General features: G+C 52.5%; 1 protein-coding gene across 2 annotated transcripts in view; it reads right to left on the minus strand.

Moving 5' to 3' along the window:
* Positions 1-6550: 6550 nt before the first annotated feature.
* The window catches only part of LOC139275328 (hemopexin-like), a 65002-nt gene continuing 49120 nt past the window's right edge, over positions 6551-22432 (minus strand). For both annotated transcript variants that reach the window (XM_070892636.1, XM_070892635.1), the window contains exons 8-10: positions 12587-12717; positions 11245-11395; positions 6551-7833 (exon numbers count right to left, since the gene is read on the minus strand). In XM_070892636.1, the coding sequence (XP_070748737.1) occupies positions 7607-7833; positions 11245-11395; positions 12587-12717 (509 nt within the window). In that variant the 3' untranslated portion in view covers positions 6551-7606. The remainder of the gene's footprint in view (positions 7834-11244; positions 11396-12586; positions 12718-22432) is intronic.

Consider the following 22432-nt stretch of genomic DNA (forward strand, 5'->3'; position numbering starts at 1 on the left):
TTCCTCTCCTGTCTCTCACTGGGGTACCGTTCCCCATTTCCCCATTTCTCCGGTCTCTCACTGGGGTACAGTTCCCCATTTCCCCCTCCTCTCCGGTCTCTCACTGGAGTCCAGATCCCCATTTCCCCTCCTCTCCTGTCTCTCACTGGGGTACAGTTGTCCATTTCCCCCTCCTCTCCTGTCTCTCACTGGGGTACAGTTCCCAATTTCCCCATCTCTCCGGCCTCTCACTGGGGTACAGTTCCCCATTTCCCCATCACTACTGTCTCTCACTGGGGTCCAGTTCCCCATTTCCCCCTCCTCTCCTGTCTCTCACTGGGGTACAGTTCCCCATTTCCCCATCTCTCCGGTCTCTCACTGGGGTACAGTTCCCCATTTCCCCCTCCTCTCCGGTCTCTCACTGGAGTCCAGTTCCCCATTTCCCCTCCTCTCCAGTCTCTCACTGGGGTACAGTTCCCCATTCCCCCTCCTATCCGGTCTCTCACTGGGGTACAATTCCCCATTTCCCCTCCTCTCCGGTCTCTCACTGGGGTACAGTTCCCCATTTCCATTCCTCTCCTGTCTCTCACTGGGGTACCGTTCCCCATTTCCCCATTTCTCCGGTCTCTCACTGGGGTACAGTTCCCCATTTCCCCCTCCTCTCCGGTCACTCACTGGAGTCCAGATCCCCATTTCCCCTCCTCTCCTGTCTCTCACTGGGGTACAGTTGTCCATTTCCCCCTCCTCTCCTGTCTCTCACTGGGGTACAGTTCCCAATTTCCCCATCTCTCCGGCCTCTCACTGGGGTACAGTTCCCCATTTCCCCCTCCACTCCTGTCTCTCACTGGGGTACAGTTCCGCATTTCCCCCTCCTCTCCTGTCTCTCACTGGGGTCCAGTTCCCTATTCCCCCTCCTATCCGGTCTCTCACTGGGGTACAATTCCCCATTTCCACTCCTCTCCGGTCTCTCACTGGAGTACAGTTCCCCATTTCCCCCTCCTCCCCTGTCTCTCACTGGGGTCCAGTTCCCCATTTCCCCTCCTCTCCTGTCTCTCACTGGGGTACAGTTCCCCATTTCCCCTTCCTCTCCTGTCTCTCACTGGTGTGCAGTTCCCCATTTCCCCTTCCTCTCCTGTCTCTCACTGGGGTACAGTTCCCCATTTCCCACTCCGCTCCTGTCTCTCACTGGGGTCCAGTTCCCCATTTCCCCTCCTCTCCGGTCTCTCACTGGGGTACAGTTCCACATTTCCCCCTCCTCTCCTGTCTCACTGGGGTCCAGTTCCCCATTTCCCCTCTTCTCCTGTCTCTCACTGGGGTACAGTTCCCCATTTCCCCATCACTCCGCTCTCTCACTGGGGTCCAGTTCCCCATTTCCCCCTCCCCTCTTGTCTCTCACTGGGTTACAGTTCCCCATTTCCCCATCTCTCCGGTCTCTCACTGGGCTACAGTTCCCCATTTCCCCTCCTCTCCTGTCTCTCACTGGGGTACAGTTCCCCATTTCCCCATCTCTCCGGTCTCTCACTGGGCTACAGTTCTATATTTCCCCATCTCTCCTGTCTCTCACTGGGGTACAGTTCCCCATTTCCCCCTCCTCTCCGGTCTCTCACTGGAGTCCAGTTCCCCATTTCCCCTCCTCTCCGGTCTCTCACTGGGGTACAGTTCCCCATTACCCCTCCTATCCGGTCTCTCACTGGGGTACAGTTCCCTATTTCCCCTCCTCTCTTGTCTCTCACTGGGATACAGTTCCCCATTTCCCCACCTCTCCGGTCTCTCACTGGGGTACAGTTCCCCAATTCCCCTCCTCTCCTGTCTCTCACTGGGGTACAGTTCCCCATTTCCCCTTCCTCTCCTGTCTCTCACTGTGGTACAGTTGTCCATTTCCCCCTCCTCTCCTGTCTCTCACTGGGGTACATTTCCCCATTTCCCCATCTCTCCGGCCTCTCACTGGGGTACAGTTCCCCATTTCCCCCTCCACTCCTGTCTCTCACTGGGGTACAGTTCCCCATTTCCCCCTCCTCTCCTGTCTCTCACTGGGGTACAGTTCCCAATTTCCCCATCTCTCCGGTCTCTCACTGGGGTACAGTTCCCCATTTCCCCCTCCACTCCTGTCTCTCACTGGGGTACAGTTCCCCATTTCCCCCTCCTCTCCTGTCTCTCACTGGGGTCCAGTTCCCCATTCCCTCTCCTATCCGGTCTCTCACTGGGGTACAATTCCCCATTTCCACTCCTCTCCGGTCTCTCACTGGAGTACAGTTCCCCATTTCCCCCTCCTCCCCTGTCTCTCACTGGGGTCCAGTTCCCCATTTCCCCTCCTCTCCTGTCTCTCACTGGGGTACAGTTCCCCATTTCCCCTTCCTCTCCTGTCTCTCACTGGGGTACAGTTCCCCATTTCCCCTTCCTCTCCTGTCTCTCACTGGGGTACAGTTCCCTATTTCCCACTCCTCTACTGTCTCTCACTGGGGTCCAGTTCCCCATTTCCCCTCCTCTCCGGTCTCTCACTGGGGTACAGTTCCCCATTTCCCCCTCCTCTCCTGCCTCACTGGGGTCCAGTTCCCCATTTCCCCTCTTCTTCTGTCTCTCACTGGGGTACAGTTCCCCATTTCCCCATCACTCCGCTCTCTCACTGGGGTCCAGTTCCCCATTTCCCCCTCCCCTCCTGTCTCTCACTGGGGTACAGTTCCCCATTTCCCCATCTCTCCGGTCTCTCACTGGGCTACAGCTCCCCATTTCCCCTCCTCTCCTGTCTCTCACTGGGGTACAGTTCCCCATTTCCCCATCTCTCCGGTCTCTCACTGGGCTACAGTTCTATATTTCCCCATCTCTCCTGTCTCTCACTGGGGTACAGTTCCCCATTTCCCCCTCCTCTCCGGTCTCTCACTGGAGTCCAGTTCCCCATTTCCCCTCCTCTCCGGTCTCTCACTGGGGTACAGTTCCCCATTCCCCCTCCTATCCGGTCTCTCACTGGGGTACAGTTCCCCATTTCCCCTCCTCTCTTGTCTCTCACTGGGATACAGTTCCCCATTTCCCCCTCCTCTCCTGTCTCACTGGGGTCCAGTTCCCCATTTCCCCTCTTCTTCTGTCTCTCACTGGGGTACAGTTCCCCATTTCCCCATCACTCCGCTCTCTCACTGGGGTCCAGTTCCCCATTTCCCCCTCCCCTCCTGTCTCTCACTGGGGTACAGTTCCCCATTTCCCCATCTCTCCGGTCTCTCACTGGGCTACAGTTCCCCATTTCCCCTCCTCTCCTGTCTCTCACTGGGGTACAGTTCCCCATTTCCCCATCCCTCCGGTCTCTCACTGGGCTACAGTTCTATATTTCCCCATCTCTCCTGTCTCTCACTGGGGTACAGTTCCCCATTTCCCCCTCCTCTCCGGTCTCTCACTGGAGTCCAGTTCCCCATTTCCCCTCCTCTCCGGTCTCTCACTGGAGTCCAGTTCACCATTTCCCCTCCTCTCCGGTCTCTCACTGGGGTACAGTTCCCCATTCCTCCTCCTATCCGGTCTCTCACTGTGGTACAGTTCCCCATTTCCCCTCCTCTCTTGTCTCTCACTGGGATACAGTTCCCCATTTCCCCACCTCTCCGGTCTCTCACTGGGGTACAGTTCCCCATTTCCCCTCCTCTCCTGTCTCTCACTGGGGTACAGTTCCCCATTTCCCCATCTCTCCGGTCTCTCAGTGGGGTACAGTTCCCCATTTCCCCATCCCTCCGGTCTCTCACTGGGGTACAGTTCCCTATTTCCCCTCTTCTCCGGTCTTTCACTGGGGTACAGTTCCCCATTTCCCCTCCTCTCCGGTCTTTCACTGGGGTACAGTTCCCCATTTCCCCTCCTCTCCTGTCTCTCACTGGGGTACAGTTCCCCATTTCCCCTCCTCTCCGGTCTTTCACTGGGGTACAGTTCCCCATTTCCCCCTCCTCTCCTGTCTCACTGGGATCCAGTTGCCCATTTCCCCTCTTCTCCTGTCTCTCACTGGGGTACAATTCCCCATTTCCCCATCTCTCCGGTCTCTCACTGGGGTACAGTTCCCCATTTCCCCCTCCACTCCTGTCTCTCACTGCAGCCATTCAGCCCCTCGAGCCTGTTCTGCCATTCAATTAGATCACAGTTGATCTGTATCTTAACTCCATCCACCTGCCTTGACTCATATCCCTGAATACGATTGGCTCGCAAAAATCCATCAATCTCAGATTTAAAATTATGAATTGAGCTAGCATCTATTGCTTTCTGTGGGACGGAGTTCCACATTTCTACCCCCACCTCCCCTGTGTGTGAAGAAGTGCTCCCTAACTCCTCTCCTGAATGGCCTGACTCTGATTGTAAGGTTCTGTCTCCTTCTCCAAAACTCCCCCACCAGTGGGAAAAGTTTTTTTGTATCTACCCTTTCAATTCAGTAAAAAACCTCAATCAAATCACCCCTTAGCCTTCTATATTCCAGGGAACTCAAGCCTAGTTTGTCATTTCTCCTGATAATTTAACCCTTGGAGCCCTGGTACCATTTGGGTCAATCTGTGCTGCTCCCTCTCTGAGCTGGTATATCTCCCTGAGACTCGATGCCCAGGACTGTACACAGTGCTCCAGATGTGGGCTCTGGGTAGCTGGAGCAAAACTTCATCCCTGTTATATTCTAACCCTCTAGTTATAAAGGCTAACATTGCATACGCCTTTTTGATTATTTTTTGAACCTGACTGCTACATTATAATGATCTGTGTACATGGACCCCGAAATCTCTGGACTTCTGCTTCATCAAGGGGAGGTAACCAGGAAGGTCGATGAGGGCAGTATGTACGATGTAGTATATATGGACTTTAGCAAGGCTTTTGATAAGGTCCCACTTGGCAGACTGATTACAAAAGTAAAAGCCCATGGGATCCAGGGCAAAGTGACAAGTTGGATCCAAAATTGGTTCAGAGGTAGGAAGCAAAGGGTAATGGTCGATGGATGTATTTATGACTGGAAGGCTGTTTCCAGTGTGGTTCTGCAGGGCTCAGTTCTGGGTGCCTTGCTTTTTGTGGTATACATCAATGATTTAGACTTGAATGTATGGGGTATGATAAATAAATTCGCAGATGATACAAAAATTAGCTGTGTGGTTGTTAATGAAGAAGAAAGCTATAGGCTGCAGGAAGATATCAATGAACTGGTCAGGTGGACAGAACTGTGGCAAATGGAATTCAATCTGGAGAAGTGTGAGGTAATGCATTTGGGGAGGTCTAACAAGGCAAGGGAATACACATTAAATGGTAGGTAATGGAGAAGTGTAGAGGAACAACATGTAGAGTGCAGGTCCACAGATCCCTGAAGGTAGCAGGTCAGGTGGATAAGGTGATTAAGAAGGCATACGGAATACTTGCCTTTATTAGCCGAGGCATAGAATACAAGAGCAGGAGGTTATGCTTGGTTAGGCCACAGCTGGAGTATTGCGTGCAGTTCTGGTCGCCACATTACAGGAAGGATGTGATTGCACTGGAGGGTACAGAGGAGATTTACAAGAATGTTGATGGGAGTGGAGAATCTTAGCTTTGAGGAAAGATTGGATAGGTTAGGGTTGTTTTCCTTGGAACAGAGGAGGTTGAGAGACCTCATTGAGGTGTATAAAATTTTGAGGGGCCTGGACATAGTGGATAGTAAGGATCTATTTCCATTGGTGGAGAGGTCAATTACGAGGGGGCATATTTTTAAGGTGGTTGGTGGAAGGTTTAGAGGGGATTTGAGGTGGGGGGCTTCTTTACGCAGAGGGTTGTGGAGATCTAGAACTCGCTGCCTGGAAGGGTGGTGGATGCAGAGACCCTCACCACTTTTAAAAGGTGCTTGGATGGGCACTTAAAGTGCGGGTTACGGACCTCGAGCTGGCAATTGGGATTAGACTGGATAACCTCTTGTTGGCTGGTGCAGATATGATGGTAAGTACTGCAGGGAATAGAATATGGCCAGAGTGATCTCCTGGACTAGTTTTGATCACCTGGATGGGTCGGAGAGGAATTTTCCCAGATTTCTTTCCTCAATTGGCCTGGGTTTTTATCTGGTTTTTGCCTCTCCCAGGAGATCACATGGCTCCGGTTGGGGTGGAGTGTAGAATGTTTCAGTATAAGGGGTGTCACAGTTGTGTGAGGCGGACTGGTTGGGCTGGGTGCTCTTTGCCTTTCCACCATTGTTCATAGGTTTATATGTAACCTTCAGGGCTGCTGACCGAGGGCCGTGCGGCTCTTTGTCGGCCGGCACGGACACGATGGGCCGAAATGGCCTCCTTCTGTGCTGTAAATGTCTATGTTTCTGTTTCTATTCCAGGTGTGGTCTCACCAGCACTCCCTACATTCGGAGCAGGATCTCCTTACTTTTATACTCTATCCCCCTTGCAATAAAGGCAACATTCCATTTGCTTTCCTAATTATTTGCTGTACCTACATACTAACTTTTTGTGTTTCATGTACAAGGCCCCCCAGGTCCCTCTGTACGGGCAGCATTTTGTAACTCTCCCGATTTCAATAATAATGAGCTTTTTTTCCTGTGCCCATTCAGCCCATGAACCATGGAGGGTGCAGAGAATTGTTGAAAATCACACAGACAACGAGCTTTGTAACAGCAGCCGGTTTATTAAAGGGTTGACAGGTTCCAAAGCACTGGGAATCTGGAGAGCTGCTTGTGCTTAGTTTATGTAGTGAGGTGAGCAGAACAGAGTTTGTGTTTTATTACAAACTTCACTGGGAATAGCTGGGATTCGACAGGACAGGAGCAGTTCGGGACAGGTGTGGGACAGGGCAGGTGTGGGACAGGGCAGGTGTGGGACCAGGACAGGTGTGGTCCGGTACAGATGTGGGACAGGGCAGGTGTGGGACAGGGCAGGTGTGGGACCAGGACAGGTGTGGTCCGGTACAGGTGTGGGACAGGGCAGGTGTGGGACCAGGACAGGTGTGGTCCGGTACAGGTGTGGGACAGGGCAGGTGTGGGAACAGGACAGGTGTGGGACAGGACAGGTGTGGGACAGGGCAGGTGTGATACAGGGCAGGTGTGGGACAGGGCAGGTGTGATACAGGGCAGGTGTGGTCCGGTACAGGTGTGATACAGGGCAGGTGTGGGACCAGGACAGGTGTGGTCCGATACAGGTGTGGGACCAGGACAGGTGTGGTCCGGTACAGGTGTGGGACAGGGCAGGTGTGAGACCAGGATAGGTTTGGTCCGATACAGGTGTGATACAGGGCAGGTGTGGGACAGGGCAGGTGTGGGACAGAACAGGTGTGGGACAGGGCAGGTGTGGGACAGGGCAGGTGTGGGACCAGGACAGGTGTGGGACAGGACAGGTGTGGGACAGGGCAGGTGTGATACAGGACAGGTGTGGGACCAGGACAGGTGCGGGACAGGACAGGTGCGGGACAGGACAGGTGCGGGACAGGACAGGTGTGGGACCAGGACAGGTGCGGGACAGGACAGGTGCTGCACAGGACAGGTGCGGGACAGGACAGGACAGGTGCGGGACAGGACAGGACAGGTGCGGGACAGGACAGGTGCGGGACAGGACAGGTGTGCTTTGACCAGGTGAGGATATTCCCACTTGATGCTCAGGTGAAGCCGGGCTGCCTGGTGCCACTGAAAGTCTCTGGCGAGCTGCGGGGATCTGCCGGACGTGTCCTCTCAATGTGGGCAGGACATGAAGTGCTTGCTGATGCTCTGTGGCTCGGGGCTACTTTCCCACGCAGCCAGCTGATCAGGTGAATCGTATTTGTAGAACTTTGTGCCCACAAACAGGTAGACTCCCTTGGTGGTGCACATGGCCCCATCCACATGGAAATGGGCGATCCGGAATCCGTTTCCTAGAACCTTGGGTGTCTGTTCCAGGTTCACGCTCTGTAAATGGTTACCTGCAACATCACAGCACAAGCAAAGTTAGCCAGTAATAACATGCAATTCGACAGTGCCTGTCACAACCTCAGGATGCCCCAAACAGCTTCACAGCCGATGAATTACTGTTTCAAGTGTTGTCACTGTTGTAATGTCAGGAATGTAGCAGCCAATTTGTGTAGAGCAAGATCCCACAGACAGCAAAGACCCTGTCAATGCAGGCAGGACGTCAAGTGTCTGTGGGATGTCTTGCAGGACAAAGCAGCCGCTTGAATGGCCCCCCATCCACCACCTTCAACACTCACTCCCTCCACCACCGGCGCACCGTGGCTGCAGTGTGAACCATCTACAAGATGCACTGCAGCAACTCACCAAGGCTTCTTCAGCAGCACCTCCCAAACCCGCGACCTCTACCGCCTAGAAGGACAAGGGCAACAGCTGCATGGGAACATCACCAACTCCACGTTCCCCTCCCAGTCACACACCATCCCGACTGGGAAATATATCGGCCGTTCCTTCATCGTCGCTGGGTCACAATCCTGGAACTCCCTCCCTAACAGCACTGTGGGAGCACCTTCACCACACGGACTGCAGCGGTTCAAGAAGGCGGCTCACCACCATCTTCTCAAGCTTTGTTACAAAGAGATTGAGTGTAAGAGTAAAGAGGTCTTACTACAACTAAACAGGGCATTGGTGAAGCCACACCTGGAGTACTGTGTACAGTTCTGGTCTCCTTACCCAAGGAAAGACGTACTTGCCTAAGTGCGCGTGCAATAAGGTTCACTAGACTGGTTCCTGGGATGGGGGGATGGCCCTATGAGGAGAGAATGTGTAGACTAGGCCTGTATTCCCCAGAGTTTAGAAGAATGAGAGGTGATCTAATTGAAACAGATAAAATTATTAAGGGGCGTGACAGGGTTAATGCTGAGAAAATGCTTCCCCTGGGCTGGGGAACTAAGAACAGGGGTCACAGTCTCAGGATAAGGGGTCAGCCATTGAGGACGGAGATAAGGAGGAATTTCTTCACTCAGAGGGTGGTGAATCTTTGGAATTCTCTGCCCCAGAGGGCTGTGGAAGGTCAGTCGTTGAGGATATTGACGACGGAGGTCGAATTTGGGAACTAAGGGAGTTAAGGAATATGCAGATCGGGTGGGAATGTGGAGTTGAGGTTGAAGATCAGCCATGATCTTGTGGAATGGTGGAGTGGGCTTGAGGGGCCGAATGGCCGACTCCTGCTCTGTGTTCTTGTGTTCTCAAGGCCAGTTAGTGTTGGGCACTCAGCAGAAAGGGGAAATTCTGTCAGAATCTCTGCCAGTAACACAACTATTCTCATTTTCCTTCTATTTAAATGAAGGTGGGGAAATTCCTCAGGATTCTGTAACACGTCTTGTACACTCCCCGCAGACCCCCACTCCCCACAGACCTCCCACTCCCCACAGACCCCCACTCCCCACAGAACTCCCACTCCCCACAGACCCCCCACTCCCCACAGACCTCCCACTCCCCACAGACCCCCCACTCCCCACAGATTCCCCACAGACGCCCCACTCCCCACAGATGCCCCACTCCCCACAGACCCCCCACTCCCCACAGACCCCCCACTCCCCACAGATGCCCTACTCCCCACAGAACTCCCACTCCCCACAGACCCCCCCACTCCCCACAGACCTCCCACTCCCCACAGACCCCCCACTCTCCACAGACCCCCCACTCTCCACAGACTCCCCACAGATGCCCCACTCCCCACAGACCCCCTACAGATGCCCCACTCCCCACAGACCCCCCACTCCCCACAGACTCCCGCACTCCCCACAGACACCCCCCCCTCCCCACAGACAATAATTCACACCCAGGTAAAGAAGAAATGATGTCCCTATCGGTGAATAGTCAGTACTGACAGGAACATGCTGCTCCTGTCCCATTTTCGCGAATGCGCTTATGTCGCTCACTCTCTGATTTCCCGCAAGGGACCATTGATGGCAACGAGCCGTGTCCATTGCCCGAGGGCAACACAAGGGCCATTTATAGCAAGGGGATTTTGTTTTTACTTAAGTTCACTCCACAATCCTTCGAGAGAGGTACTACATCTTTGACAGGTTTAATGTCTCATCCGAAAGTCTACCTGTCCAACAGTGCGGCGCTCCCTCAGTACCGCCCGTCCGACAGTGCGGGGCGCCCTCAGTACCGCCCCTCCGACAGTGCGGGGCTCCCTCAGTACTGCCCCTCCGACAGTGCGGGGCTCCCTCAGTACTGCCCCTCCGACAGTGCGGCGCTCCCTCAGTACTGCCCCTCCGACAGAGCGGCACTCCCTCAGTACTGCCCCTCCGACAGTGCGGGGCTCCCTCAGTACTGCCCCTCCGACAGTGCGGCACTCCCTCAGTACTGCCCCTCCGACAGTGCAGTGCTCCCTCAGTACCGCCCCTCCGACAGTGCGGCGCTCCCTCAGTACTGCCCCTCCGACAGTGCAGCGCTCCCTCAGTACTGCCCATCCGACATTGCAGCGCTCCCTCAGTACTGCCCCTCCGACAGTGCGGCGCTCCCTCAGTACCGCCCCTCCGACAGTGCGGCGCTCCCTCAGGACTGCCCCTCCGACAGTGCAGTGCTCCCTCAGTACCGCCCCTCCGACAGTGCGGCGCTCCCTCAGTACTGCCCCTCTGACTGTGCAGCACTCCCTCAGTACTGCCCCTCCGACACTGCAGCACTCCCTCAGTACTGCCCCTCTGACTGTGCAGCACTCCCTCAGTACTGCTGCTCCGACACTGCAGCACTCCCTCAGTACTGCCCCTCCGACAGTGCAGCGCTCCCTCAGTACTGCCCCTCCGACAGTGCGGCGCTCCCTCAGTACTGCCCCTCCGACTGTGCAGCACTCCCTCAGTACTGCCCCTCAGACACTGCAGCACTCCCTCAGTACTGCCCCTCCGACAGTGCAGCACTCCCTCAGTACCGCCCCTCCGACAGTGCAGCACTCCCTCAGTACTACACTGGGAGTGTTAGCCTGGATTTTTGTGCTCAATCTCTGGAGTGGGACTCGAACCCACCACTGTCTGCCTCCGAGGCGAGAGAGTTTCCCACTGGGCCACGGGCTGACACTTCCTATTGCCAACAAAATATTTCAGTGCAGCTGAGCTAATTGTCTCTAACTTTCACCATCCATAAATTGCTTCACAATCTCAGCTCTGGAACTTCATCAAATGACTTCCCAAAATTCAAGTCATGTCAGTAATGTAAAGTAATGTAAATTAAAGTCAGCTGTTTACCTACTCTGCACCCTCCACCTGCTTGGTTACCTCCTTAACCAGCTGCAGAACGATCTCCTCTCCTGAATTGCCTCTGGCCCCTCCAGCTGAATATTGACAGTGTCCCAGCGCTGCAAACTAACGCAACAGGCTGCGAATACCCCGGAGATTGTGCTCCGTGTACTTTTGTCTTACCCATGATCACGTAGAGAAGCGACGATTGTGGACAGATGAATGTTGCTTTGACAGATGTACCGGGAATTCCCAGCTCCTCGGCGACAGGCTTGGGGTATCCCTGGATCAGCGAGTAACGTGCCTCAGTTTTATATATGAACAAATTTGGTCCCTGCAAACCAAAGGAATGGTGAGAATAGACCACATCTTGGGCTAGGTGCACACTATCTTCATTGTATTTTTCCCAGGACGGCCTCATGTAGCATTCCCAGGAAATCATCGCTCCTTCCTCACTACTCCCTCCCTCCGTGTGAAACAGAATAACAGAAACTGTGTGTAATATAGACTGAGGGACCCTGTGTAATATAGACTGAGGGACATCTGTAAGAGAGTCTGAGGGATATCTGCAATAGAGACTGAGGGACATCTGTAATAGAGACTGAGGGATATCTGTAATAGAGACTGAGGGACCCTGTGTAATAGCGACTGAGGGACCCTGTGTAATAGAGACTGAGCGACCCTGTGTAATAGAGACTGAGGGACCCTGTGTAATAGGGACTGAGCGACCGTGTGTAATAGGGACTGAGGGACCCTGTGTAATAGGGACTGAGGGACCCTGTGTAATAGGGACTGAGGGACCCTGTGTAATAGGGACTGAGGGACCCTGTGTAATAGAGACTGAGGGACCCTGTGTAATAGGGACTGAGGGACCCTGTGTAATAGAGACTGAGGGACCCTGTGTAATAGGGACTGAGGGACCCTGTGTATTAGGGACTGGGAGACCCTGTGTAATAGAGACTGAGGGACCCTGTGTAATAGAGACTGAGGGACCCTGTGTAATAGAGACTGAGGGACCCTGTGTAATAGAGACTGAGGGACCCTGTGTAATAGGGACTGAGGGACCCTGTGTAATAGGGACTGAGGGACCCTGTGTAATAGAGACTGAGGGACCCTGTGTAATAGGGACTGAGGGACCCTGTGTATTAGGGACTGGGAGACCCTGTGTAATAGAGACTGAGGGACCCTGTGTAATAGAGACTGAGGGACCCTGTGTAATAGAGACTGAGGGACCCTGTGTAATAGGGACTGAGGGACCCTGTGTAATAGGGACTGAGGGACCCTGTGTAATAGGGACTGAGGGACCCTGTGTAATAGAGACTGAGGGACCCTGTGTAATAGGGACTGAGGGACCCTGTGTAATAGGGACTGAGGGACCCTATGTAATAGGGACTGAGGGACCCTGTGTAATAGAGACTGATGGAGCGTCTGTAATAGAGACACACTGCAGGACGCGCTTGCTGACATCAGGGATTCGATGTGGAAGAGCTCTGAAAGTGGGTCCGGTCTAGCACTTGCAACTTGCCTGGATGAAGTACATCTTACTGTTCCAGCTGAAGACTGCGTCTATCTTTCCGTGCAGGGAGGGCCAGCTGGAGTTGGTTCGCCAGGGGTGCCAGCCGTCGCGATTCGAGTCAATTCGGAAATACCAGCCGTCTGAAAGGAGCAGAATCACACGTTTGGTGCAGAAGCGGCCAATAGGGAATGTTGATAAGACACTCGGCACGAAAGGTCTAGTGCTCACACCGAGTCCGGCCCCTGCTTGAAGCCTCTCTGCTCGCTGGGGAGCAGACCCCTGGGCCTCAGTGTCTCACTCGCTTCACCCTGACTTCTCACCATTGTTCCTGAAGATGCTGACTCCTTGCTGGGGAAACGGGTCCCCTACTGTCTCTCAGAGACAGAGACATGGACCATATACAGCAGTTACCTCAAAGTGCTGGGGAAATAAGACCAGCGCTGGCTCTGCAAGATCCTGCAAATCCCCTGGGAGGACAGACGCACCAACGTCAGTGTTCTCGCTCAGGCCAATATCCCCAGCATTGAAGCACTGACCACACTCGACCAGCTCCGTTGGGCAGGCCACAGTGTCCGCAGGCCTGACACGAGACTCCCAAAACAAGCGCTCTACTCGGAACTCCTACACAACTAGCGAGCCCCAGGTGGGCAAAGGAAACGTTTCAAGGGCACCTTCAAAGCCTCCCTGATAAAATGCAACATCCCCATCGACACCTGGGAGTCCCTGGCCAAAGACTGCCCTAAGTGGAGGGAGAGCATCCGGGAGGGCGCTGAGCAGCTCAAGTCTCATCGCCGAGAGCATGCAGAAACCAAGCACAGGCAGCGGAAGGAGCGTGCGGCAAACCTGTCCCACCCTCCCTTTCCTTCTACCACTGTCTGTCCCACTCTTGACAGAGACTGTAATTCCCGTATTGGACTGTAGTGAGAACTCACTTTTCCAGAGGAAGCAAGTCTTCCTCGATTCCGAGGCACTGCCTATGATGATGATGCTGTTGTCTCTCCCAAGTGGCCATTGTTGAGGTGTGAACCTGGAGAGGTGGCTGCTGCAAGGATATCCGACTGTGAGGGGCATCACAGTTGAACTTTGTCCTTTGCTCAGCTCACAGGCACAGTTGTTCACCAATGCTCCCTCTAAATTCTCTGTTGTGTGAGGTCTGTGTATTTCAATGTGCGGCCACCTATAAATCTCTGCGCACGCTCTGTATTTCAAATGGAAAAGCTTGTGAGGGGTCCGTGCGGGACCCTGCAGAGTCCTGCTCAGCAACACAGGCGGCAGCTCAGAGGGAACATTGATGTGCACTTTCCTGCAGGAGGCTCTGCGCACTGACCAGGAGCAGGAACCCTGTTGGATTTTGAGGGAAGTCACAGAATCACAGAAATTTACAGCACGGAAGGAGGCAATTCGGCCCATCATGTCCGCGCCGGCCGACAAAGAGCCATCTCAGCCTAATCCCACTTTCCAGCTCTTGGTTTGTAGCCCTGTAGGTTACAGCACTTCAAGTGCACATCCAAATATGGTGAGGGTTTCTGCCTCTACCACCCTTTCAGGCAGTGAGTTCCAGACCCCCACCACCCTCTGGGTGAAGAAATTTCCCCTCAAATCCTCTCTCAACCTCCCCCAATTATTTTCAATCTATGTCCCCTGGTTGCTGACCCCTCTGCCAGGGGAACAGATCCTTCCTATCCACTCTACCCAGGCCCCTCATAATTTTATACACCTCAATCAGGTCTCCCCTCAACCTCCTCTGTTCCAAAGTAAACAAATCTAGCCTCTCCAATCTTTCCTCAGGACAGCAGTGACTGAAGTGTGATAGAAACATAGAAAAATAGACAATAGGAGCAGTAGTAGGCCATTCGGCCCTTCGAGCCTACACCGCCATTCAATATGATCATGGCTGATCCTCTATCTCAATACCATATTCCCACTTTTTCCCCACACCCCTTGATGTCATTTGTGTCTAGAAACCTATCTATCTCCCTCTTAAATATATTCAGTGACTTGGCCTCCACAGCCTTCTGTGGTAGAGAATTCCACAGGTTCACCACCCTCTGAGTGAAAACATTTCTCCTCATCTCAGTCCTAAATTTCCTACCCCGTATCCTGAGACTGTGATCCCTTGTTCTAGACTTCCCAGCCCCGGGGAAACACCCTCCCCGCATCCAGTCTGTACAACCCCGTCAGAATTTTATACGTTTCTGTTGTGTCCTTCCACTCTACTGTAAATCAACACGAGGCACATACTGGAGACAAGGTCACTCTGTGACCTGTACCTTTATTCACAGGACCAAGGAGTGATGACCCTGCGTGGGACCTCCCTTTGTATACCTGAATGACCAGGTAAGGAGTGTCTCCCACAAGTTCATCCACTGTGGTCAAGGTGTGCATTTCTTAGGTGTAGACAGTGTACAGTGTTGTTACATGAAGGTTACAGTTACATGACATCACCTCGCCCCCAACGTCTTTGGGTGAAAGATTGAGTCTTTCAGGCAGTCGACGCTCTCTCGTGGAGCGCCTCAGTTGGGGCTCTGGTTGTTGAGCCTTGGCCTGCGTGTCTGTCCCTTGTGGTGATTCCGGCCTGTCCGGGCTGGCCACAGGGACTGTGTATGCTGCTGAATGTTCATGTTGCTCGTTCACTGGCGGTGGTATGGGCAATATCTCATGATTTTCCTCAGGTTTCTCAGTGTCCATGCTGAACCTTTTTTTTTTACTTGGTCCAGATGCTTGCGGCATATCTGTCTATTGTTAAGTCTGACCACTATGACCCTATTCCCCTCTTTGCCAATTACAGTACCCTCAAGCCACTTGGGTCCCAAAGTGTGATTAAGAACAAATGCAGGGTCATCGATTTCTATCCATCTCCCCTTTGAGTTACGGTCATGGCATTCATTTTGGGACTGGCGCTTGCCCTCAACAATGTCTGACAGGACTGGATGAATGAGGGACAGCCGAGTTTTAAGTGTGCGTTTCATGAGTAGCTCCGCGGGCGGGACCCCCGTGAGCGAATGCGGTCGGGACCTGTAAGCCAGCAGGAGGTGCGATAGGCGGCATTGAAGGGAGGGTCCTTGAATCCGAAGCATGCCTTGCTTTATGATTTGGACCGCACGTTCCGCCTGGCCATTGGAAGCCGGCTTGAACGGTGCTGTCCTGACATGTTTGATGCCATTACCCGACATGAACTCCCGGAATTCATAGCTAGTCACTAACCAGGATGTCCGGCAAGCCGTGGGTCGCAAAGACTGCACGCAGACTCTCCACTGTGGTGGATGTCGTGCACGAATTCAATATGATGCACTCGATCCATTTAGAGTACGCATCAACAGCAACGAGGAACATTTTCCTCATGAACGAGCCCGCGTAGTCTACGTGAATACGTGACCATGGCTTAGTGGGCCAGGGCCACGGGCTGAGTGGGGCCTCCCTGGGGGCATTGCCCAGCTGGGCACACGTCGTGCACCTGCGAACACAGTGTTCCAGGACTGCATCAATTCCCGGCCACCATACATGTGACCGGGCAATGACCTGGGTGCTCGCTGTGGAGTTCCCTGATGAATGCTTCCCTTCCCTTCTGGGGCATGACTACCCGGCTGCCCCATAGTAGGCAGACGGCTTAGATGGAGAGTTCATCCATCCATCTGTGAAACGGTCTGACCGCTTCAGGACATGCTCCGTGTGCGGGCGCCCAATCCCCAGTCAGGACACATTTCTTAATCAAGGATAGAAGGGGATCTCTGTTTATCCATGTTTTGATCAGGTGGGCTGTGATGGGGGAGCCTGCGCTGTCGAAAGCATCGACAGCCATGACCATCTCAGCGATTTGCTCCGCTGCCCCCTCAGTGGTGGCCTGCTGAGCACGTCAGCGCAATTTTCACCGCCTGGCCGGTGCCGTATGGTGTAGTCATACGCAGCAAGCGTGAGAGCCCATCGCTGTATGCGAGCTGACGCATTGGCATTGACAGCTTTGCTGTCGGAGAACAGGGATGTTAACGGCTTGTGGTCCGTTTCTAACTCGAACCTTCTGCCAAAAAGGTACTGGTGCATCTTTTTCACCCCGTAGACACATGCGAATGCTTCCTTTTCAACCATCCCATATCCCCTTTCAGCTTGGAAGAGCGACCTGGAAGCTAAGCCACAGGTTGGAGTTGGCCCTCATCATTACTCTGCTGCAACACGCACCCAACCCCATAGGATGATGCATCGCATGTCAAAACCAATTTCTTACGGGGGTTGTACAGGGTCAACAGCTTGTTAGAATAAAGCAGGTTCCGCGCCCGATTGAAAGCCCGTTCCTGACAGTCCCCCCAAAACCAATCACAACCCTTACGCAGGAGCACGTGTAGCGGCTTCAACAATGTGCTTAAGTTTGGCAGAAAGTTCCCGAAATAATTCAAGAGTCCCAGAAATGAACGCAACTCCGATGTGTTGCCGAGCCTGGGCGCACGACGGATCGCCTCCGTTTTGGATTCGGTAGGCCGGATCCCGTCTGCGGCAACCCTCCTGCCCAAAGACTCAACCTCTGGGGCCAAAAACACACACTTGGACTTCTTTAGTCGCAGGCCTACCCGGTTCAGTCGGCGTAGCACCTCCTCCAGGTTGTGGAGGTGTTCCTTGGTGTCCCGTGATAAGGATGTCGTCCTGAAATACGATTGTTCCTTTGAAAAATAACAGCTGCTGATCGAATGCCAAACGGACACCTGTTGTAAACAAACAGCCCTTTGTGCGTGGTGATGGTGGTCAGTAGCTTGGAATCTTCGGCCAGTTCCTGGGTCATGTAGGCCGAAGTGAGGTCCAACTTGTTGAATAGCTTGCCACCTGCCAGCGTGGCAAAAAGATCCTCCACTTTCGGAAGCGGGTATTGGTCTTGTAGTGACACTCGGTTGATGGCAGCCTTGTAGTCGCCACAGATCCTGACCGAGCCATCCGTTTTTAGGACAGGGACGATGGGGCTTGCCCAGTCGCTGAATTCAACGGGCAAAATTATGCCCTCTCTTAGCAACCTGTCCAACTCACTCGCAATTTTCTCCCGCATCACATACGGACAAGCTCTGGCTTTATGGTGCACTGGTGTGGCGTCCGGGGTGATGTGTATCACTACTTTGGTACTTTGAAAGTCCCGACACCAGGTTGAAATAGTGACTCAAACTTTTGTAGCACCTGTGAGCATGAACTTCGCTCCACAGATGAAATGCCGTGCACATCCTCCTATTTCCAGTTCATCTCGGCTAGCCAGCTCCTCCCCAAAAGCGCGGGACCATTTCCGGGGACAATCCAGAGTGGCAGCCGGTTCTCTGCTCCATTATGTGTGACCACCAACATTGCACTGCCTAGCACTGGGATGATTTCTTTGGTGTACGTCCGTAATTGCGTGTCAATGCTTTCTAGTTTGGCTAGCTCTGAGTGGCCATAGTTTCTCGAATTGTTGGACACTCATAAGTGACTGGCTGGCTCCTGTGTCCAGCTCCATGTGTACTGGGATACCGTTTAACAGTACTCTCATCATCATAGGTGGCGTCTTTGTATATGAGCTGTGGATGTTTGCCACCTGGACCCGCTGAACTTCAGCGTCCATTGCTGTGTCCCAAGCATAACCCTGCCTTGCAGACCCCTCTTGTGGTTCATCCACTTCGTAAATCAGCCTCGCTGCGGGCTTCCTGCACATTCTGGCTAAATGTCCACTGAAGTTACAAATTCTGCAGATAAATTGTTGAAACCTGCAGGTTTTCGCAGCATGTCTGCCCCCGCACTTCCAGCATGAGCTGAGATTGTTGTAAACAAAAGAACTGTTACCAGGCATTCCTCTCTGATTGCCTCATTGATTACTCTTGAGCACTCTGCTAGTGGATGTCAATGGCCCCATCCCGGGATATATTGTCCCTTGTGGTGGTGTAAATGTCCGTTCAACCTGCCATTGTCTCTGTTGACGACCCACCCTAGTCTGTTACTGCCTGGTTGGTGTCGAATTGCCCTTGCCTGCCTGCGAGCTTCTGAGTCGCGTTTACCATGTTAACTCCCTGCTCCAGCGTCACGTTGGGAGCAGAGATGCGCGCATATATGATTTTGGTTTCCTCCTCCCCCGCCATGAAGGTTTGAGCCATCAACACCGCTGCTTCCAAGGCAAGTCTTTGGTCTCAATTAGCTTCCTAAAAATCCCAGCATGACCAATGCCCTCAATGAAGAACTCACGTAACATCTCCCCCCTGCAGGCGTCTGTGAACTTAGAGGCTGGCCAAGCGGCGAAGGTCCGCAACAAAGTCCAGTATGCTCTGCCCTTCCCGACATCGGTGTGTATAGAATCAGACAACGTCGGTGTGTATAGAATCAGTGTCGGGCCATGTGTATACTGCTCGCCGGTTTGAGATGCTCACCGATCAGTTTGCTGAGCTCCTCAAAGGTCTTGTCCACCGGCTTCTCGGGTGCGAGCAGGTCTTTCATCAGCGCGTACGTCTTAGGTCCACAGCTGGTCAGTAGATGCGCCCTTCGCTTGTCAGCCGCTGCCGCTCCCAGGCTGTCCTTCGTGACAAAGCTCTGCTGGAGCCTCTCAATGAAATCGTCCCAGTCCTCACGAACACAGTACCGTTCCTCTGTGCTACTGGTGGCCATTCTCGTGAGTCGTTGATTCCCGTTTCTCGTCGCCAAATGTTATGTCCTTACACTCTACTGTAAATCAACACGAGGCACACACTGGAGACAAGGTCACTTTGTGACCTGTACCTTTGTTCACAGGACCAAGGAGTGATGACCCTGCGTGGGACCTCCCTTTATATACCTGGATGACCAGGTGAGGAGTGTCTCCCACAAGTTCACCCCTTGTGGTCAATGTGTGCATTTCTTAGGTGTATACAGTGTACAGTGTTGTTACATGAAGGTTACATACATGACAGTTTCAATGAGATCCCCTCTCATTCTTCTAGTGAATACGGGCCTAGTCGACCCAATCTCTCCTGCCACCCCAGGAATCAGTCTGGTGAACCTTCGCTGCACTCCCTCTATGGCAAGTATATCCTTTCTTAGGTAAGGAGACCAAATCTGCACATAATACTCCAGGTGTGGTCTCACCAAGGCCCTGTATAACTGGAGTAAGACATCCTTGTTCCTGTACTTAAACCCTCTTGCAATGAAGGCCAACATACCATTTGCCCCTAACTGCTTGCTGCACCATGTTTGCTTTCACTGACTGGTGTACAAGGACACCCAGGTCCCTCTGTACATTGACATTTCCCAAGCCATCACCATTTAAATAACACTTTGTCCTTATGTTTATCCTACCAAAGTGGATAACTTCACATTTATCCACGTTATACTTCATCTGCCATGTGTTTGCCCACTCACTCAACCTATCTAAATCGCCTTGCAGCGTCTTTGCATCCTCCTCACAACTCACAATCCCACCTAGTTTGGGGTCGTCAGCAAACTTGGAAATATTACATTTGGTTCCCTCACCCAAATCATTTATATATATTGTGAATAGCTGGGGCCCCAGCACTCATCCCTGTGATACCCCACTAGTCACTGCCCGCCACCCCGAAAAAGACCCATTTATTCCTACTCTCTGTTTCCTGTCAGTTTAACCAATTTTCAATCCATGCCAATACATTACCTACAATCCTATGTGCTTTAATTTTACACACTAATCTCTTATGTGGGACTTTATCAAAGGCCTTCTGAAAATCCAAATACACTACATCCACTGGTTCTCCCTTATCTATTCTATCAGTTACATCCTCAAAAAACTCCAGTAGGTTTGTCAAACACGATTTTCCTTTCATAAATCCATGTTGACTTTCTTTAATCCCATTGATATTATCTAAGTGTGCCGGTATCACATCCTTTATAATAGACTCTAGCATTTTCCCTACTACTGATGTTAGGCTAACCGGTCTGTAGTTCCCTGTTTTCTCTCTCCCTCCTTTTTTAAATAGTGGGGTTACATTTGCCACCCTCCAATCTGCAGGAACTGTTCCATAATCTACAGAATTTTGGAAGATGACAACCAATGCATCCACTATTTCCATGGCTACCTCTTTTAGTATTCTGGGATGCAGATCATCAGGCCCTGGGGATTTATCTGCCCAACCCCATCAGTTTCTCCAGCACTATTTTCTTACAAATATTATTTCCTTTAATTCATCTTGCTCGCTAGACCCTTGGTTCCCTAGTATTTCTTTATTTGTGTCCTCTTCTGTGAAGACAGAACCTGTCATGTATCTCACACTATTGTACATAACTGTATCTTACCATGCTATACATGACTGTAACTAATTATGACCTGTAACCACAAGCATACCTTACCACCAGGGGTGCACTTGCAGGAGACACTGCATATCTGTTTCTCACAGGTATATAAAGACAGGTCTCAAGCAAGTGTGGCATTCGAGAGCTGTGAAATAAAGGTGCAGGTCCAGAGTGACCTTGACTTCAGCATGTGCCTCGTGTAAGTCTGTACTGCAGGGCAGGACTTTACAGTGGCGACGAGTTACGGGATCACAGAATCCAGAGAATGGCGACCAACGGCTCAAATGAAAAATACAATGCTGAAGACAATTGGGAGCACTTTATAGAAAGGCTCTAGCAAAGCTTTGTAACCAAAGACTGGTTAGGCGACGACAAGACAGACAAGAGCCCATCTCTTGACCAGCTGTGGCTCGAAAACATATGCCTTAATGAAGGACCTGCTGGTACCTGAGAAACCAGCAAGCAAATCGTTTGAAGAGTTGAGCACACTGGTAAGAGACCACCTGAAGCCAGCGAGCAGCCTACACATGGCCAGACACAGGTTCTACAACTACAGACGCTGTGTGGGCCAAAGCATACCCGACTTTGTGGCGGAACTTCGGAGGCTGGCTAGTTTATGTGAGTTCTCCGATGAACTAAGGAGAGAAGTACTGAGAGACTTTTTTATTGAAGGAATAAGTCACGCAGGCATATTCCGAAAGCTCATAGAGACCAAGAACTTGACCCTAGAGGCAGCAGCACTGGTTGCACAGACATTCTTGGCAGGAAAAGAAGAAACGAGGTTGATCTACATTGCGGGTACGACAACTAACAAAACATCGGAACAAGGGGTTCACAGCGTGAAACAAGCTGCTACCCCCACACACAGACAAAGGCAGGAGAGCAGGCCCTCAACAGCAGGCAGTGGCGCCAGAAGCCATCAAGGGCCACATGAATGGCCGTTCACACCTCATCAACCCACAATGCGAGCAATCAACTACAAACTGAGAGAAGCTCGAGAGGGATCAGCCAGACGCAGCTCATCCTTCGGAAACAATGGAAGCGGTCTGTGCTGGAGATGTGGGGGAAGGCACTCATCAAGGGGGTGTCGATTTCAGCATGCCGTTTGCAGAAACTGCAACTATACAGGGCATCTGGTCCGCATGTGCAGAAAAACAGCAGCTCGGCTGGTATACGAATCGGAAGGGTTGGAAAGCGGACCAGAAGACGGTGGGAACAATGCCCGGGACATCGAGGTACAGCGGGTCAACACGATCAATGGCCACTGCTCCTACAACAGGATGCCTCCAATAATGGTGAGGGTCCTACTCAACGGGATACCCGTTAACATGGAACTGGATACGGGAGCGAGTCAATCTCTCATGAGCGCTCAACAATTTGAACAGCTGTGGCCGCACAAAAGCAACAGACCAAAACTCACAAGGGTCGACACCAAACTAAGGACCTATACTAAAGAAATCGTCCCAGTCCTTGGCAGCACCATGCTCTCGGTCACACACAAAGGGACAGTGAACCAACTTCCCCTGTGGATTGTCCCCGGAGACCCCCCAGCACTGCTGGGGAGAAGCTGGCTGGCAAAACTAAATTGGAAATGGGATGATGTCTATGCCATGTCATTAGAGGAAC

Source organism: Pristiophorus japonicus, chromosome 10 (genome assembly GCF_044704955.1).
Source record: "Pristiophorus japonicus isolate sPriJap1 chromosome 10, sPriJap1.hap1, whole genome shotgun sequence".
NCBI classification, from domain to species: Eukaryota; Metazoa; Chordata; class Chondrichthyes; family Pristiophoridae; genus Pristiophorus; species Pristiophorus japonicus.